General features: G+C 43.7%; 1 protein-coding gene across 5 annotated transcripts in view; it reads right to left on the reverse strand.

Annotated features, from left to right (window-relative positions):
* Positions 1 to 4538: 4538 nt before the first annotated feature.
* KCNIP1 (potassium voltage-gated channel interacting protein 1) overlaps positions 4539 to 13200 on the reverse strand; it is a 334221-nt gene continuing 325559 nt past the window's right edge. For all 5 annotated transcript variants that reach the window (XM_008692388.2, XM_008692387.2, XM_008692390.2 and 2 more), the window contains 3 exons: positions 9945 to 10049; positions 8994 to 9056; positions 4539 to 5907 (listed from right to left, as the gene is read on the reverse strand). In XM_008692388.2, coding sequence (XP_008690610.1) covers positions 5860 to 5907; positions 8994 to 9056; positions 9945 to 10049 — 216 coding nt within the window. In that variant the 3' untranslated portion in view covers positions 4539 to 5859. The remainder of the gene's footprint in view (positions 5908 to 8993; positions 9057 to 9944; positions 10050 to 13200) is intronic.

Raw genomic sequence — 13200 nt, forward strand, 5'->3', positions numbered from 1 at the left:
AATTTGGCTTGAATTCATGGACTTGTTTTCATTGCTTTTTACTAATAGATTTCATGGCAGCTGCTTTCCAACACCTTCTGGTGTTTGTATATCATTAGAGCTCATTTTAGGAATAGGTGGAGAATGGTCTTCATGCTCTCTAAGAAATGGAGCTGGGCAGAGATTTTGGAGCTTGGCATGCTTTTAAGGCCATTTCCAGCTGTGTGGGCAGGTCCCTCCATGTCTTGGGACATCATTTCTTCATCTGAAAAACAGGTGCCTAGAATTCCTACTTCACAGTGTCATTGTGAGATTCAAGTAGGATATCATCCACAGACAACCTGGCACTGAAAAGTGGTCTGCAGTCCCATCTACACTTCCTCCTGGGAACCTCTCCAAGGGGCCTTGTTGGCCTCAGAGGATTTACTTAGAGACGTGATGTTAGAGAACCACAGGATGGGTCATAGTGGGATTCTGTATTTCCAGACGTTATTTCCGTATTGGAACAAGGGATAGACTCTTGGATGCCTGAGCAAGAAATGATAGCAAGTTAGGTCCAGATTTTCTGTAAATGCCTGGTGATCCTTCCCACCCCTGGCCCACTCGAGATCATGTCAAGATCAGCTCAGAGGAGCCATCCCTCCCCACCCTGTCTAGAGTAGCCTCCCCGGCCACCCCAGTCATTCTCTACCATGTCACAATTGTATTCTCTTCATGCCACTTTACTGAAAACATTTTATCTATTGTCTATTTACTCCCACTAGATAGATACAAGGTTCGTAAGAGCAGGACACATATCTGTCCCATTCAACATTTTAGGTTGGTTCTTGCAGAAGCCAACGCTGAGACAAGGATGTGGGATCCAGTAGCCGATCTGTAGGGATCCCAGGAAGCAATGGTAGGGAGTACAGGAAATGAGAGAGGGAAGGGCCGATCTGTAGGGATCACCAGAAGCAATGGTAGGGAGTACAGGAAATGAGAGAGGGAAGGGCCGATCTGTAGGGATCCCAGGAAGCAATGCCGATCTGTAGGGATCCCCGGAAGCAATGGTAGGGAGTACAGGAAATGAGAGAGGGAAGGGCCGATCTGTAGGGATCCCTGGAAGCAATGGTAGGGAGTACAGGAAATGAGAGAGGGAAGGGAAGGAGGTCAGTAAGGGGTACTCTGTTGAGCACATTCCTGCTGTGGGCTCTTAGGGCTCAGTTCTACTGGAGGAGTCTGGGAGACAGTATAGAAGGCAGCCCAGAGTCCTTCCTAGGGAAAGGAGATGGGTCTGGGCTATTTATACAGCAGTGCTCGTCAGCCATCGGTTAAGGGCTGCTCCAGGGAGGTGTTAACTGCCTGAGTCTTCTGGCCCGCCCTGCTCACAGGCAGAGTGCAGCTGGCCCGGCCAGGGTCTATCTGTGACAGTCAGAGTTACAGACAAAAGTCACTGCATTTCCTGGTGGCACAGCTGGGTCCAACTGTGTGGTAACGGTGAGTGTCGAGGCCGTGTGGGTAAGACAGCTGCAGTGTCTGCTACCCAGATGAAGCCCCATCAGTAGGCACGATTACTGGCAAATGGTGACAACGTGCTGGATGGTTCAGGAGGAGCAGGCTCCCATCAGGAGGACAGGTTGGGGGGGCTCTAAGGGGCGAGCCTCGTTTCTCCAGCGGCCCAAGTGCCGAGAGGTGCGCGAATTCACAAAGCGCAGGCCTCTCTTTGCTTCCGTGTTTCGTTGGAAACTGCAGTGTTTATTTTTCCCTTGTTCCTTTATTAAAAGCTTTTTGTTTGTTTGTTCTAATATCACTCTTGTAATTACGTTTAAAATTTTAATTCCAATATGGTTAACAGAGAGTGTTTTTTAGTTTCAGGTGTACAATACAGTGATTCAACAGTTCTTGCCTCGCCCGGCGCTCGTCACGACAAGTGGCCTCCTTCATCCCCACCACCCGGTTCACCCATCCTCCCGGTGACCATCAGTTTGTTCCCTAGAGCTAAGAGCCTGTTTTTTGGTTTCTCTCTCTCTTTTTTTTTCCCTTTGTTTATTTGTTTTGTTTCTTAAATCCCACATGTGAGTGAAATCACATGGCATTTGTCTTTCTCCCACTGACTTATTTCACCTAGCACGATACCCTCCAGCTCCATCCGTGTTGTGGCAAATGGCAAGATTTCACTCTTTTTGATCACCGAGTAATATTCCATTGTATATATACACCACATTTTTTCTCATTCATCAGTCGATGGTCATTTGGGCTGTTTCCATAATTTGGCCATTGTAAATAATGCTGCTATAAACATAGAGGTGCTTATATCCCTTTGAATTAGTATTTTCATATTCTTTGGGTAAATACCCAGGAGTGTGATTACTGGATTATAGAGTAGCTCTATTTTTAACTTTTTGAGGAAACTCCATACTGTTTCCACAGTGGCTGCACCAGTTTGCATTCCCACCAACAGGGCACAAAGGTTCCTTTTTCTCCACATTCTCACTGACACGTTGTTTCTGGTGTTTTTGATTTTAGCCATTCTGACAGGTGTCAGGTGATATTGCATGGTAATTTTGATTGGCATTTCCCTGATGATGAGTGATGTTAAGCATCTTTTCATGTGTCTGTTGGCCATCTGGATGTATTCTTTGGAGAAACGTCTATTTGTGTCTTTTGGATTGTATTATTTGGTTTTTGGGTGTTGAGTTGTTCCTTTTTTATAAGCTTTGATGAATGGTGACCCATACCTTGCAACAGGTTTCCCCCCACCCCCACCCGAGGACGATAAATTTTCTTTCTGTTGATTATTCATCTCAGGACCAATTTTGAATCTTCCTTTCATCCTGATTTCTCTCTGAATATTTCCAGATGCTGATTTTCCTCTTGGCATTGGGTGTCAGGACTGAAATGGGTTTCTTGTGGCCTGGCCAGCACAGGAAGAAGAATACCAGCCCTTCCACTTTTCTACAGTAGGGGCTCTTAGCCCTGGGTGTATACTGGCATCACCTGGAGAGCTTTTATTTTTATTTTTATTTTTTTATTTTTATTTATTTTTTATTTTTTTAAAGATTTTATTTATTTATTTGACAGAGATAGAGACAGCCAGCAAGAGAGGTAACACAAGCAGGGGGAGTGGGAGAGGAAGAAGCAGGCTCCCAGCGGAGGAGCCTGATGCGGGGCTCGATCCCAGAACGCCGGGATCACGCCCTGAGCCAAAGGCAGACGCTTAATGACTGAGCCACCCAGGCGCCCCCATGGAGAGCTTTTAAAGAATAGTGATGCTCAGGACCCCACCTGTAGAGGTTCTTATTCAGTTAATTTGGGATAAAGCCCAGGCCTTTGGCACTTTAAAAATTTCCCCTTCTCTGCTCCCCAAATGATTATGATATGCAGCCAGAGAAGAGCTATATTGGCCTAGACCTTATATAGGTATCTAAAACAAGCATCTGAAAAGGTCAGAGGTATACCTAGCTTCAGGTCCAGCTTGATCTAGCAGCTCAGTGATCTAATCAAGGTTTTAATTTCTGGTGTGTTTTGTTTTGTTTAAACGTCTCTGCCTTGCCTGCTGTGATTCTGGTTTATCTGCTCTTTGGTTATCAGATAATCCTTCAGAATTCCTAAATCACTACCAACATGTCCTAGGACTGCATGCTATCCCATTCACGTCCAGTAGGAGAAAGACCATCTTTGTCTTGTGATTCATGCTGTTTGGATTGGCTTAGGTATCAAGCCAATCCCTGAACCAATCATTATGGTTAGGGGGATGGCTCAGATCATGTGCTCCATTCTTAGCACTGGGTGCGGTCAGTTCCCCACCTTAGCTCTGGATGCACATTACAATCACCTGAGCAGATTCTAAAGAATCCTGATGCCCTGGCTTCACTCATAAGGATTCTACTTCAATTGGTCTGGGGTGGGGCCCAGGCACTGGCATTTTTCAAAGTTCCCCAGGTGATTGTGATGTACAGCCAAGGTGGAGAACCATGTGAGCCTAGAAATTGTATAGCCTCATGATGCAGGTTCAGACCCCCCACATGGGAAGGTTCACAAGGACAGATCCTCTGCTTGCGCCTAAGTGTATGTATGCCTTGCTAGGGGCTGGCCACATGTCTAGCAAACCTAGATGACCACATGGCAGCACTCAGGAAGCCTGGAGAAGCAGAGCCTCATCCTTTACAATTTTCAACCATGAGCAATTGTAGCCAATGGCAATCAGACTGGGAGTAGTTCACGCACGTGTGACATGTGGTGGCCTGCTCTTGCTGGAGGTCCACAGGCACTTATGGCTTTCCCCTTCACTGCATCTGTTTCCTCAAAGACAACACATGCCTCTTTGAACTGACTACAGATGAATGAGATTTGTGTGGGGTACCTTCAGTTCCTTGGGGGGAGTCCGAATCCCCTAGCAGGAAGGCTCTATGATAGAATGGGAAGAGTTTAATCTCTCTGGAGCTGTGCTCCCCTAGGCAGGTCCCCTTACCTCTGAGCTTCAGTGTCCAAACCAGGAAAATGAGGACTCTCTCTCCCAGGATGCTCTACACAAGCATGAAATGAGATAGGTATGTAAACCCTTAGTGCAACACCTGGAACGTAATAGGTGTTCAGTAAATTGCCTTCCTTCCAAGAATGCCAAAGTTAGCTTTCATCTTTTTAATGTGATGTTAAGTGGGGACTCTAAGACATAATGTCCAATATAAGTCATAATTTGTTGTTTATAGGCTGAAGCCACTTAATCAACCCTTGGACTCCAAGCCCCTCAGCAGGAGGTTCCGGCCACCTCTTCATCTCTCTATCCCCAGCCACAGTCACATGAGGCTCCAGACTTTCCACAGCAGGGGGTCTTGAGAGTGGTAATCTTGTTGGAAGGAAGGTGGTGTGAGGGGTCTCATCTCAGACATATTTGCTTATAGTCACAGTATTTGCATTTAAATGGGATGCTTGCTTGGGGGCAGGGGAGGATGATGGCTGACTGGCAGTGGGTCTGGCACAAAGCAAGTACTAATACCTGGATGCCAATGGAATGGACGAACCTTCCCTTTTGACAGCTTGCCTTGACCTCTCCTGCCCAATGGGGTCATGGAAGAAATGAAGATTAAGAGTGTAAGAAATAGTTCTGTTTATTGATTAGAACATGGTATAAAATTACAATTTGCAGGCATTCTGGGCTTTCTGGGAGGGGCATGCAGTGCTGGGCTCTAGCAGGAGACGGAGTGAGGGCGTGGACCACTGGGCATTGGCTCTCTTCCTGGGCACATCAAGGGACTCGCTCTACCAGCACAGATGCCAGTGTGAGAAAGAATTATTGGTTCTTCTGGAAACAAAGGATGTGGGCAGTTTGGGTCACCAGACAATGCCATGCTTAAGAATTCAGTTCTATCCTACGTATGTTAGGTTCTGGCTCTCCCAATCTAGTCATATATGGATGCATATTGTTCTGTATAATGCTCATTTTTCCCACCAAAAGAAGGGAAACAGGCACATTGGTTTGGGAGGCCATCAGAGGATGGTGTGCATTTGGCTCAGGTCATCTTGCTTCCGGATACGTCAAGGTCTGCTGGACTTGGAGGCAGTGGGCTGGGACACGCAAGCAGAAAAGTGTGCACTACTGTTTAAGCTCAAGCAGAGGGACCTTCCACAGGGCAGCAGCATGAAGAGATGAGCATGCTTCCAAAACAAACCCAATTTCATCTTCTCTCTCGCAAGAAGACGGAGAAGGAAGAGTTGGCAATCAGAGACTAAGCCATGTGATGCTGGGTTCCATAGAAAGTCTCCAGCGGAGAATTCTTCCAAAGTGTAAAAGGTGTTTCTGCCCCAGAGTTGGTGTGCAAAATCAGAACAAGGGCACATCCAGGTGTTAAGAGCTTATTGTTCAGTACAACGTCTCTGAGAGCCGGATGGCTATGTCCACAGTTACATGACATTTTGGAATAGCTGGAGAGACCTCATGATGTTGTCGTCCTGGGAGAGGAGGAGGGAAAATAGAGACGATGGTTAGAACTCTCTGCAGCTCTTTCCTGAGAGGCTCTGGAAGGTGAGCACGTCTCCAGTGTGGATTTCTCATGCAGAAAGAAGTCTGCAAGGGCTGGAGAAATAGGAGAAAGTGATGGGGGCCCACAGAGTGAGCAATTCAAGGCAAGAAGCACCTTCTTTGGTCTTAAGAAATTTGTAAGAAATAAATTATCCTACTGTATGGTGACTAACATAATATAACAAAAAATCATAAAAAAAAAAAAGAAATAAATTATCCAGTGAAACAATAAGTATTACTTCTTTTAAGAAGCTCTGGGCAACTGCGTTTTATCAAATGATTTTTTGACATCTACTGAGATGACTGCATGTTTTTTTAATTCTGTTATTAATTACATTGATTGATTCTTGGATGTTAAAGCAAACTAGCATTCCTGTAATAAACCTATCTGTTCACTGTTTTTACATAGTACTGGATTTGATTTTTTGCGTCTATGTCCAGAGGGAATATATTAGCCTGAACATTTTCTATTTTGTAATGGCTTTGTCATGTTTTCATATTAGGGATATGATAGCCTCATAAATCAAGTTGAGAAGTTTTTCCTCTTTCTGTGTTCTCTGAGTTTGAGATTAATATCGTTTTTTCCTCGGAAAGAGTTTGAAAGAATTTACAGAGTAAGACATCTGTGTCTACCGTTTTCTTTATGGGAAATTTTTAAATTACAGATTCAATTTCTTTAACATACGTAGGACTATTCAGATTTTCTGTTTCTTTTTGTGTTAGTTTCAATAAATCATAGTTGCAAGGAATTTGTGGATTTCATATGTTGTCAAATTTGTTGAATAATGAACTATTATCTTTATAATGTCTGTAAATACTGTATTGTTGTTACCCTTTCCATTCCTGATACTGGTAGTTTGAGTTTTCTCTCTCTTTCTCTTTTGTTTAAACCAGTCTTGCTAAACATTTATCAACTTTATTAATTTCTACAAGGCAAATTTTGGTTTTATTGATTTTCTTATTGCATGTCTCCATTATATGTTCTCTATTTTACTTTCTTGTATATCCTCTAAGAAATAAGTATTGAATGTAGAAAATCCTCAAATGTCTACCTATTAAGCAATATACTTTTAAGTCCATGAGTCAGAGAAGAAAATATTTTGAATTAAAATATAATGAAAATATGACATATTAAAATCTAAATTGGGATCAAAAACATACTTAAAGGAAATTTTATCCCTTTATGTGAACATATTAGAAAAGAATGGTTGAAAATAATGATCTAAATCTTTGTCTCACAAATCTAGGAAAAAAAACAAAAAATTAAATTAAAATAAAACAGAAGGAAGAAAATAATTTAGAGCACAAATGATGAAACAGAAAGCAGACCTATAATAGAAAAAAATTCAACAAAGACAGAAGTTGATTCTGGGTATTTGAAATCTTTTAAAAGTGGCTAGAATTTTAAAGTAAGTCTATGGGTTCTGGAGTCAGGCTGCCTTGATTCAAATCTGGATCTGTCATTTACTAGCTGGGTGACCTGGGCCAGTTATTTAATTCCTCTGTGCCTCAGTTTCTTTATATGAAAAATAGCATCGATCCCAGTATCTGCCTATGGGTGGGTTGTGAGCAAAAAAATAAGTGAATTAATGAATAGCTATAGAGGTTGCTAATGTGAGGAGCTAAATGAATTTAAAAACCACTCACCTGTGAAGCAAAGTCAAAAAAAGCACACCTAAGTAGGGCATAGAATTTAAAATTAGAATGATGGAGGTCAGGTTCCATCTCTGATCCTCTGTCACCTACTGTGCCTTAGCCGTAGCTCTTAACTTTGCAATGTCTCAATTTTCTCTTCTTTAAAATGGGCGTGATCAATTCTACCAGTCACCCAGTTCATGATGATTAACATGTTGAAATATTTCTAGCCTTGTTGGTAAATAACTGCTGACCTGAGCTTCGCACCCAGCATCTTTCCCTCTGTCTATCTGGTAACTGGTCCTGGACCAGTTTTTGGGTCTGGAGCACCCAAAGATCCATCCACTAACAGGTTAGCAAGCTTCAAAGGGTCCCTCTAGGGCACGGCTCCATGGCATTGGTCAAGGTCAGTCAGGAGTGGTCAATTCTCAGTCCACTCTCATTCTCCAATAGTTTGAATATCACCATGGACACAGCACCACCACCTCTCAGGGCTGTCGTGAGGTTTATGCATACACCTGAAACTTGGGGGGTGCTCAGTACGTGTTGGTAACTTCTCCCCTGCTTTTGTGCAGCTGCAGTTCTTCCTGGGTGAGCTCAGAGTAAGTGCGTGCTTTTCTGAAATACGGTGGGGACGGGAATGCATTTTTCTAAAGTAGATAAAAGCAACGATTTCCAGTTCAGTTTCTGGCAGAGACTCTGGGCTAGTCTATCCCTTCAACGAGTGAAAATGTGGTCCAGGGACCCGCAGCACGAGCATGACCTGGGAGAGTGTGAGAGAAGCAGCGCCTCATACTCCCCTTCAGACCCACTGAATCAGAGTCTGCCTTTTAACCAGATCTTCAAAGAGGTTGGTTTGCCCATGAAAGTGTTAGAAGCCTCGATCTCCAGGCCATTTGTGTTAAAACAAAGATTTCTACAGCCCCCTCCCCACCATCTAGTGTTCATTTTCATTTTCAGAATCATCTGGGCATTTTGGGGCACACTACAGCTTGAGAATTACAGCTTTAGGTTTTTTCCCCAGCTACTCCCTTGCAGTCTCAGGAGGGGGTCACTGAGCCAGAAGCAAGTTAAAAAAATGGGTGTTGCCCATTTGGGAAGTCTTTGGTTTCACAGACACCCCCTCTGGGCTTTCACATCCCACCCCCCGCCCCCCATTCCTTCTCAGGCTATCTGGCTCAGGCTGGGTTTAGCCAAGACCAAGCACAGGCCAGTTGGAGGAGTGGAGATTGTTGGAATTCTGAGTTGCTGCTGGTGGGGTTGGCGGTGGTGGCTCTGACCTGAGGCTTCAGGTTTCTCATTCTCTCCCTCGTGCAGGCCCCCAGCCCCTAGATTTCCTTTCCCAGATCTAGAGGTTTTATGCTCTGAGGTCTCTCCTTACCTCCTGACAGGATTCAAGAAATTCGTCTAAAGTCACGATGCCATCTTTATTTTTGTCCATTTTCTGGAAGACACAACAGGAAGCACTTTAACGAACCTGGTAATCTGCATTCCAAAACTTGCTCTTTGTTAACAACCTTTGCCCCGAGAATCAAGGTGGTCTCTCACTGGCCAGACAGCCCCACCCAGGCCCTGGTTACACCCCCCACGAGCTTCCTTAACATGGAAAGACTCCAGGCTCTCATTACCTCATCACCAGATTATTCTGCTGACACCCTAACATGTCTTCCCCAGACTCTCTCCCAGCCTGTCCACCTGGCAGAGAGAACGCTGCACATGCGAGGTTCGACTTCTGTCTCTGTCACTTACTATGTGACCTTGAGTGAGTCTTTAAGCCTCTCTGAGCCTCTGCTTTTCCCATCTGAAAAGCGAGAGGATTAGACTAGGATGAGCTCGGACATTCTTCAAAACTCTACCACTAGCTTAGTGTTTTACTAAAACACTGCTCTGGTCATGCCACTCTTCTACTCATGATGGAGTAACTGTAGTCACCCAAGCGAGGCTAAGCCTCTTCAATGAAAGGTCTCAGTCCAGCCCACTCTTGTTTCCAACTTTATTTCCCATTACTCCCCAGACATAAAGCCTTAACACCTACTTAAATATGCTCAATGATGTCTTCTCTGGCTACTCTGCTCCACCAGGAATTTTTATGGAACTTAGAGGATATACGGTAGCATTTATACTTCATAATATACTTCCCTGTTCTATTCTATAGTATAGACTTGTCTTCTTAATGAGATCATCTATGACTTGAGGTCAACACATCTTGTAATTCTTCTCCGTTTTCTACAATGCTTAGAACAGAGTTGGACACACACCACTTGCTCAGGTGCTTGTGGGTTGACTGGTCTATGTTGGGCTTAAAGCTCATGCACAGTGTGTGTGCACTTACCTGGAAGAAGACGTCCACATGCTGCCTTGGAGTGTCTTCCTTGAGCACGGGATATGTGTATTTCCCCATCATGTCATAGATGGCTTTGACGATGTCCATCATCTCCTGGAGAGACAATATGGAAGCACAGTGTGGGAACCATGAGGTCAAGCTCTTTTTAGGTGACAGTTTGGGGCTCCTTGTTACCCTTGTGAATGAAGGTGATTAAAAGGACTCTCTTCAGCTGATAAGAAGGAGTTAGAAAGCAAGCTGAAGGGGCTATATTCTGGGAACCACCTCCTAGAGAGAGGGCAATGGAAAATTCTCTTTGCCTTCAGAAGCTCTTGGGTGGGTTACCATCTCTTGAGCATTATCCTCAGTGAGGGGTTGTGTGTGGAATTGGGGTGAACATGGTTATGTACTGATGAATTCACACCCCATTTTTGGAAGACCCTCTCCCCACTCCACAATTCCTTTGAATGGTTGGGCCCTGATGGCTGTGTTTGTACTGGGTGACCTGTCCCTGTGACCACAGTTAATTGGAACTAAGGTGGACATCTGACTAAAGCTGAGCTACTTTGTTTTTCTCTCTTGAGAAGTTTAAGTGACGAGGCACAGAAACCTAATCAGGAGTGACAGAACCCTGGAGCTCGAAGGTCAGGTGGAGTTAGGGCCAGAGTCGGTGCCACAAGCAAGCCATTTCCAGATTTAGCTGAGGTTGAGTGAGAGCGGACACCAAAAGCTTCTGCAGAAGACTAGAACTTCTGTGAAGAGTAGAATGGAGAGATACACAGAAGGTAGAAGAGATGAGAAAAATGCAGGGAGAAAGAGAGAGAAAGAAGAGGGGAGAGGAGAGAAGAAAAGTAGAGGGAGGAGAGGGGAGGTGGGGCTGGGGGCAGGACAAGAAATGTTCCCATGAGCATAGGCGTGGGCACCTGCACACACACACACACACACACACACAATCTTTCTCACACATACTCTCTCACACACATACACACAAACTCCTCTCTCACCCCTCACAATCTCCCTCACACACTGTCTCACACACATATACACACACTCTCTCACACCCATACTCTTTGTCACACACACACTCTCACACATGTACACACACTCTTTCTCTTTCACACACACATATACACACTCACACACAGTCAGAGGTTCTCTGAGAAAAACAAAAGAAGACAGTTACAAAGACTGGGAGAAGCCCCAGAGGGGCAGTGTCTCAGAATGGGTACCCCATAAACTAAAACGTCCTCTTGCACCTGCCCAGCCCTATGTTGCTAGCAACTTGAATGTGTCATTCCTACAGAGGATCTCAGCAATGCTGGAGGAGAGGGAGGGATGGGAGAGGAAAGAAGAGGTGAGGGGAGAGAGAGAGAGATTGGAGACTAACAACCTTCTAGCTTCAATGGGGATTACATACATTCCATCAGACTAGCTATATCTTTACAGGAAACCTCTCAATTTAAGCTAGTTTATGTTGATGATCTTTTATCTTTGTAACCAAAAGACCACTTTCTACAAAGTCATTCTCATTTTATGGGGCCTGATAGATGGTACAAATCCTGTCATGTTTTCTTTCTAATCTCTCAATGCTTCCCGATACAGAAGAAATCATCATTAAGTACTTGTTACAAGAGTTAAGTTTTTCTTATTACTAGTGTAGCTCTGTTTCCTCAAGACAGTGAGCTCGTGAGGACATATGCTCAATCCTTCATTGCTAAGGTCTCTGCATGGGCTATGAACCCAATAACTGTTGAGTGGCTCTGTGATGTTCTGATCACACTGGCCAGGTACAGTATTCCACGACCCCTCCTTGGAATGCAGGAAGGAGGGTGTAGGAGGACAGCCTTGTCTTTGAGATCTTTGAAATCGTGTCTGTGGAGACCCAGGGGATGGCCTCTCACCTGGGTTCCTTGTCTGCTACTCCACACTCCATGTGTGTATTTTATTGTTTTTATTCATTTTAACCTATTTTTAATAATATTAGACTTACACAAAAGTTGCAAGAATAGAACAGAGCACTCATGTATAGCTTTGTTTTTTTTTTAATTTTTAATGTTTTTTTATTATATTATTGTAGTCACCATACAGTACATCCCTGGTTTTTGATGTAAAGTTCGATGATTCATTAGTTGTGTATAACACCCAGTGCACCATGCAATACGTGCCCTCCCCACCACCCATCACCAGCCTATCCCAATCCCCCACCCCCCTCCCCTCTGAAGCCCTCAGTTCCCCCTCAGTTCCGCTTCTCCTAACTTGCAGAAGCACAGCACAGTGATCAAACCCAGGGAATTAACAAGGCTACAACAATGCTACACAGAGCTATTAACAAAACTATGGCGCTAATTTACATTTCACTAGGTTTTTCCCTAGTGTCTTTTTTATGGTTAAGGATCCCTCATCTATCTAGTTGTTGTGTCCCCTTAGTCTCCTCTAACCTGTGACAGTTTCTCACTCTTTGTCTTTCAAGACCAAGACACTTCTGATATGAGTACCGGTCAGTTATTTTGTAGAATGTCTCTGTTTGGGTTAGTCCCTGGTTTTCTTATGATAAGATTGAAGTTATGTATTTTTGGCGAGAATACCATAGAAGTGATATTATATCCTTCTTGGTACATCGTATCGAAGACGTATGTGGAGTTGACGTATCTTATCAACGGTGATGTGAACCTTGATGACTTGATAAAGGTGGTGCCTGTCAAGTTCCTTCACTGCTTTAGTATCTTTCAGTGGGTCTTGCCTCCAAAAATTACTATTGTGGTGTTTGCCTAATGCTGACTTTGTATTTCCCTTATTCCTTCTTTATTTATTAATTGGAATTCTTTAAGGAAGAGTTGTCCCTTATCCCCCATTTATCTATGAATTCAATTATTTATTTGAATACATATTTATTATTTATTTGAACACATATTATTTGAATATATATAATCTGTAATTATGTATATATAATTTAGTAGGGACTCATGGATATTTTCTTTATTTTATAGCTTATGATCTAATACTAACATTTTTAATTTTATTGCTCAAATTGTTCTGTTTGGGTAATTGGGAACTCCTTCAGACTGATTGCTGTAGCTTTTTGACATATCCCATCCTTTTCTTTCTTTCTCTTTTAAGCACTCCAATACTTTCCAGCACTACAGGGTACTCCAGGCTGATCTTGTGTTTCTTGTTTCCAGTCCTGGAATCACCAACTTCTCCAAGGAGACTGGTTCTGTTAGCTGGAGGATGGTGTTCAGAAACCAAGGTCTGGGTGCAAGGTATC

The sequence above is a fragment of the Ursus maritimus genome, unplaced genomic scaffold, assembly GCF_017311325.1.
Source record: "Ursus maritimus isolate PB19 unplaced genomic scaffold, ASM1731132v1 scaffold_15, whole genome shotgun sequence".
NCBI lineage: Eukaryota > Metazoa > Chordata > Mammalia > Carnivora > Ursidae > Ursus > Ursus maritimus.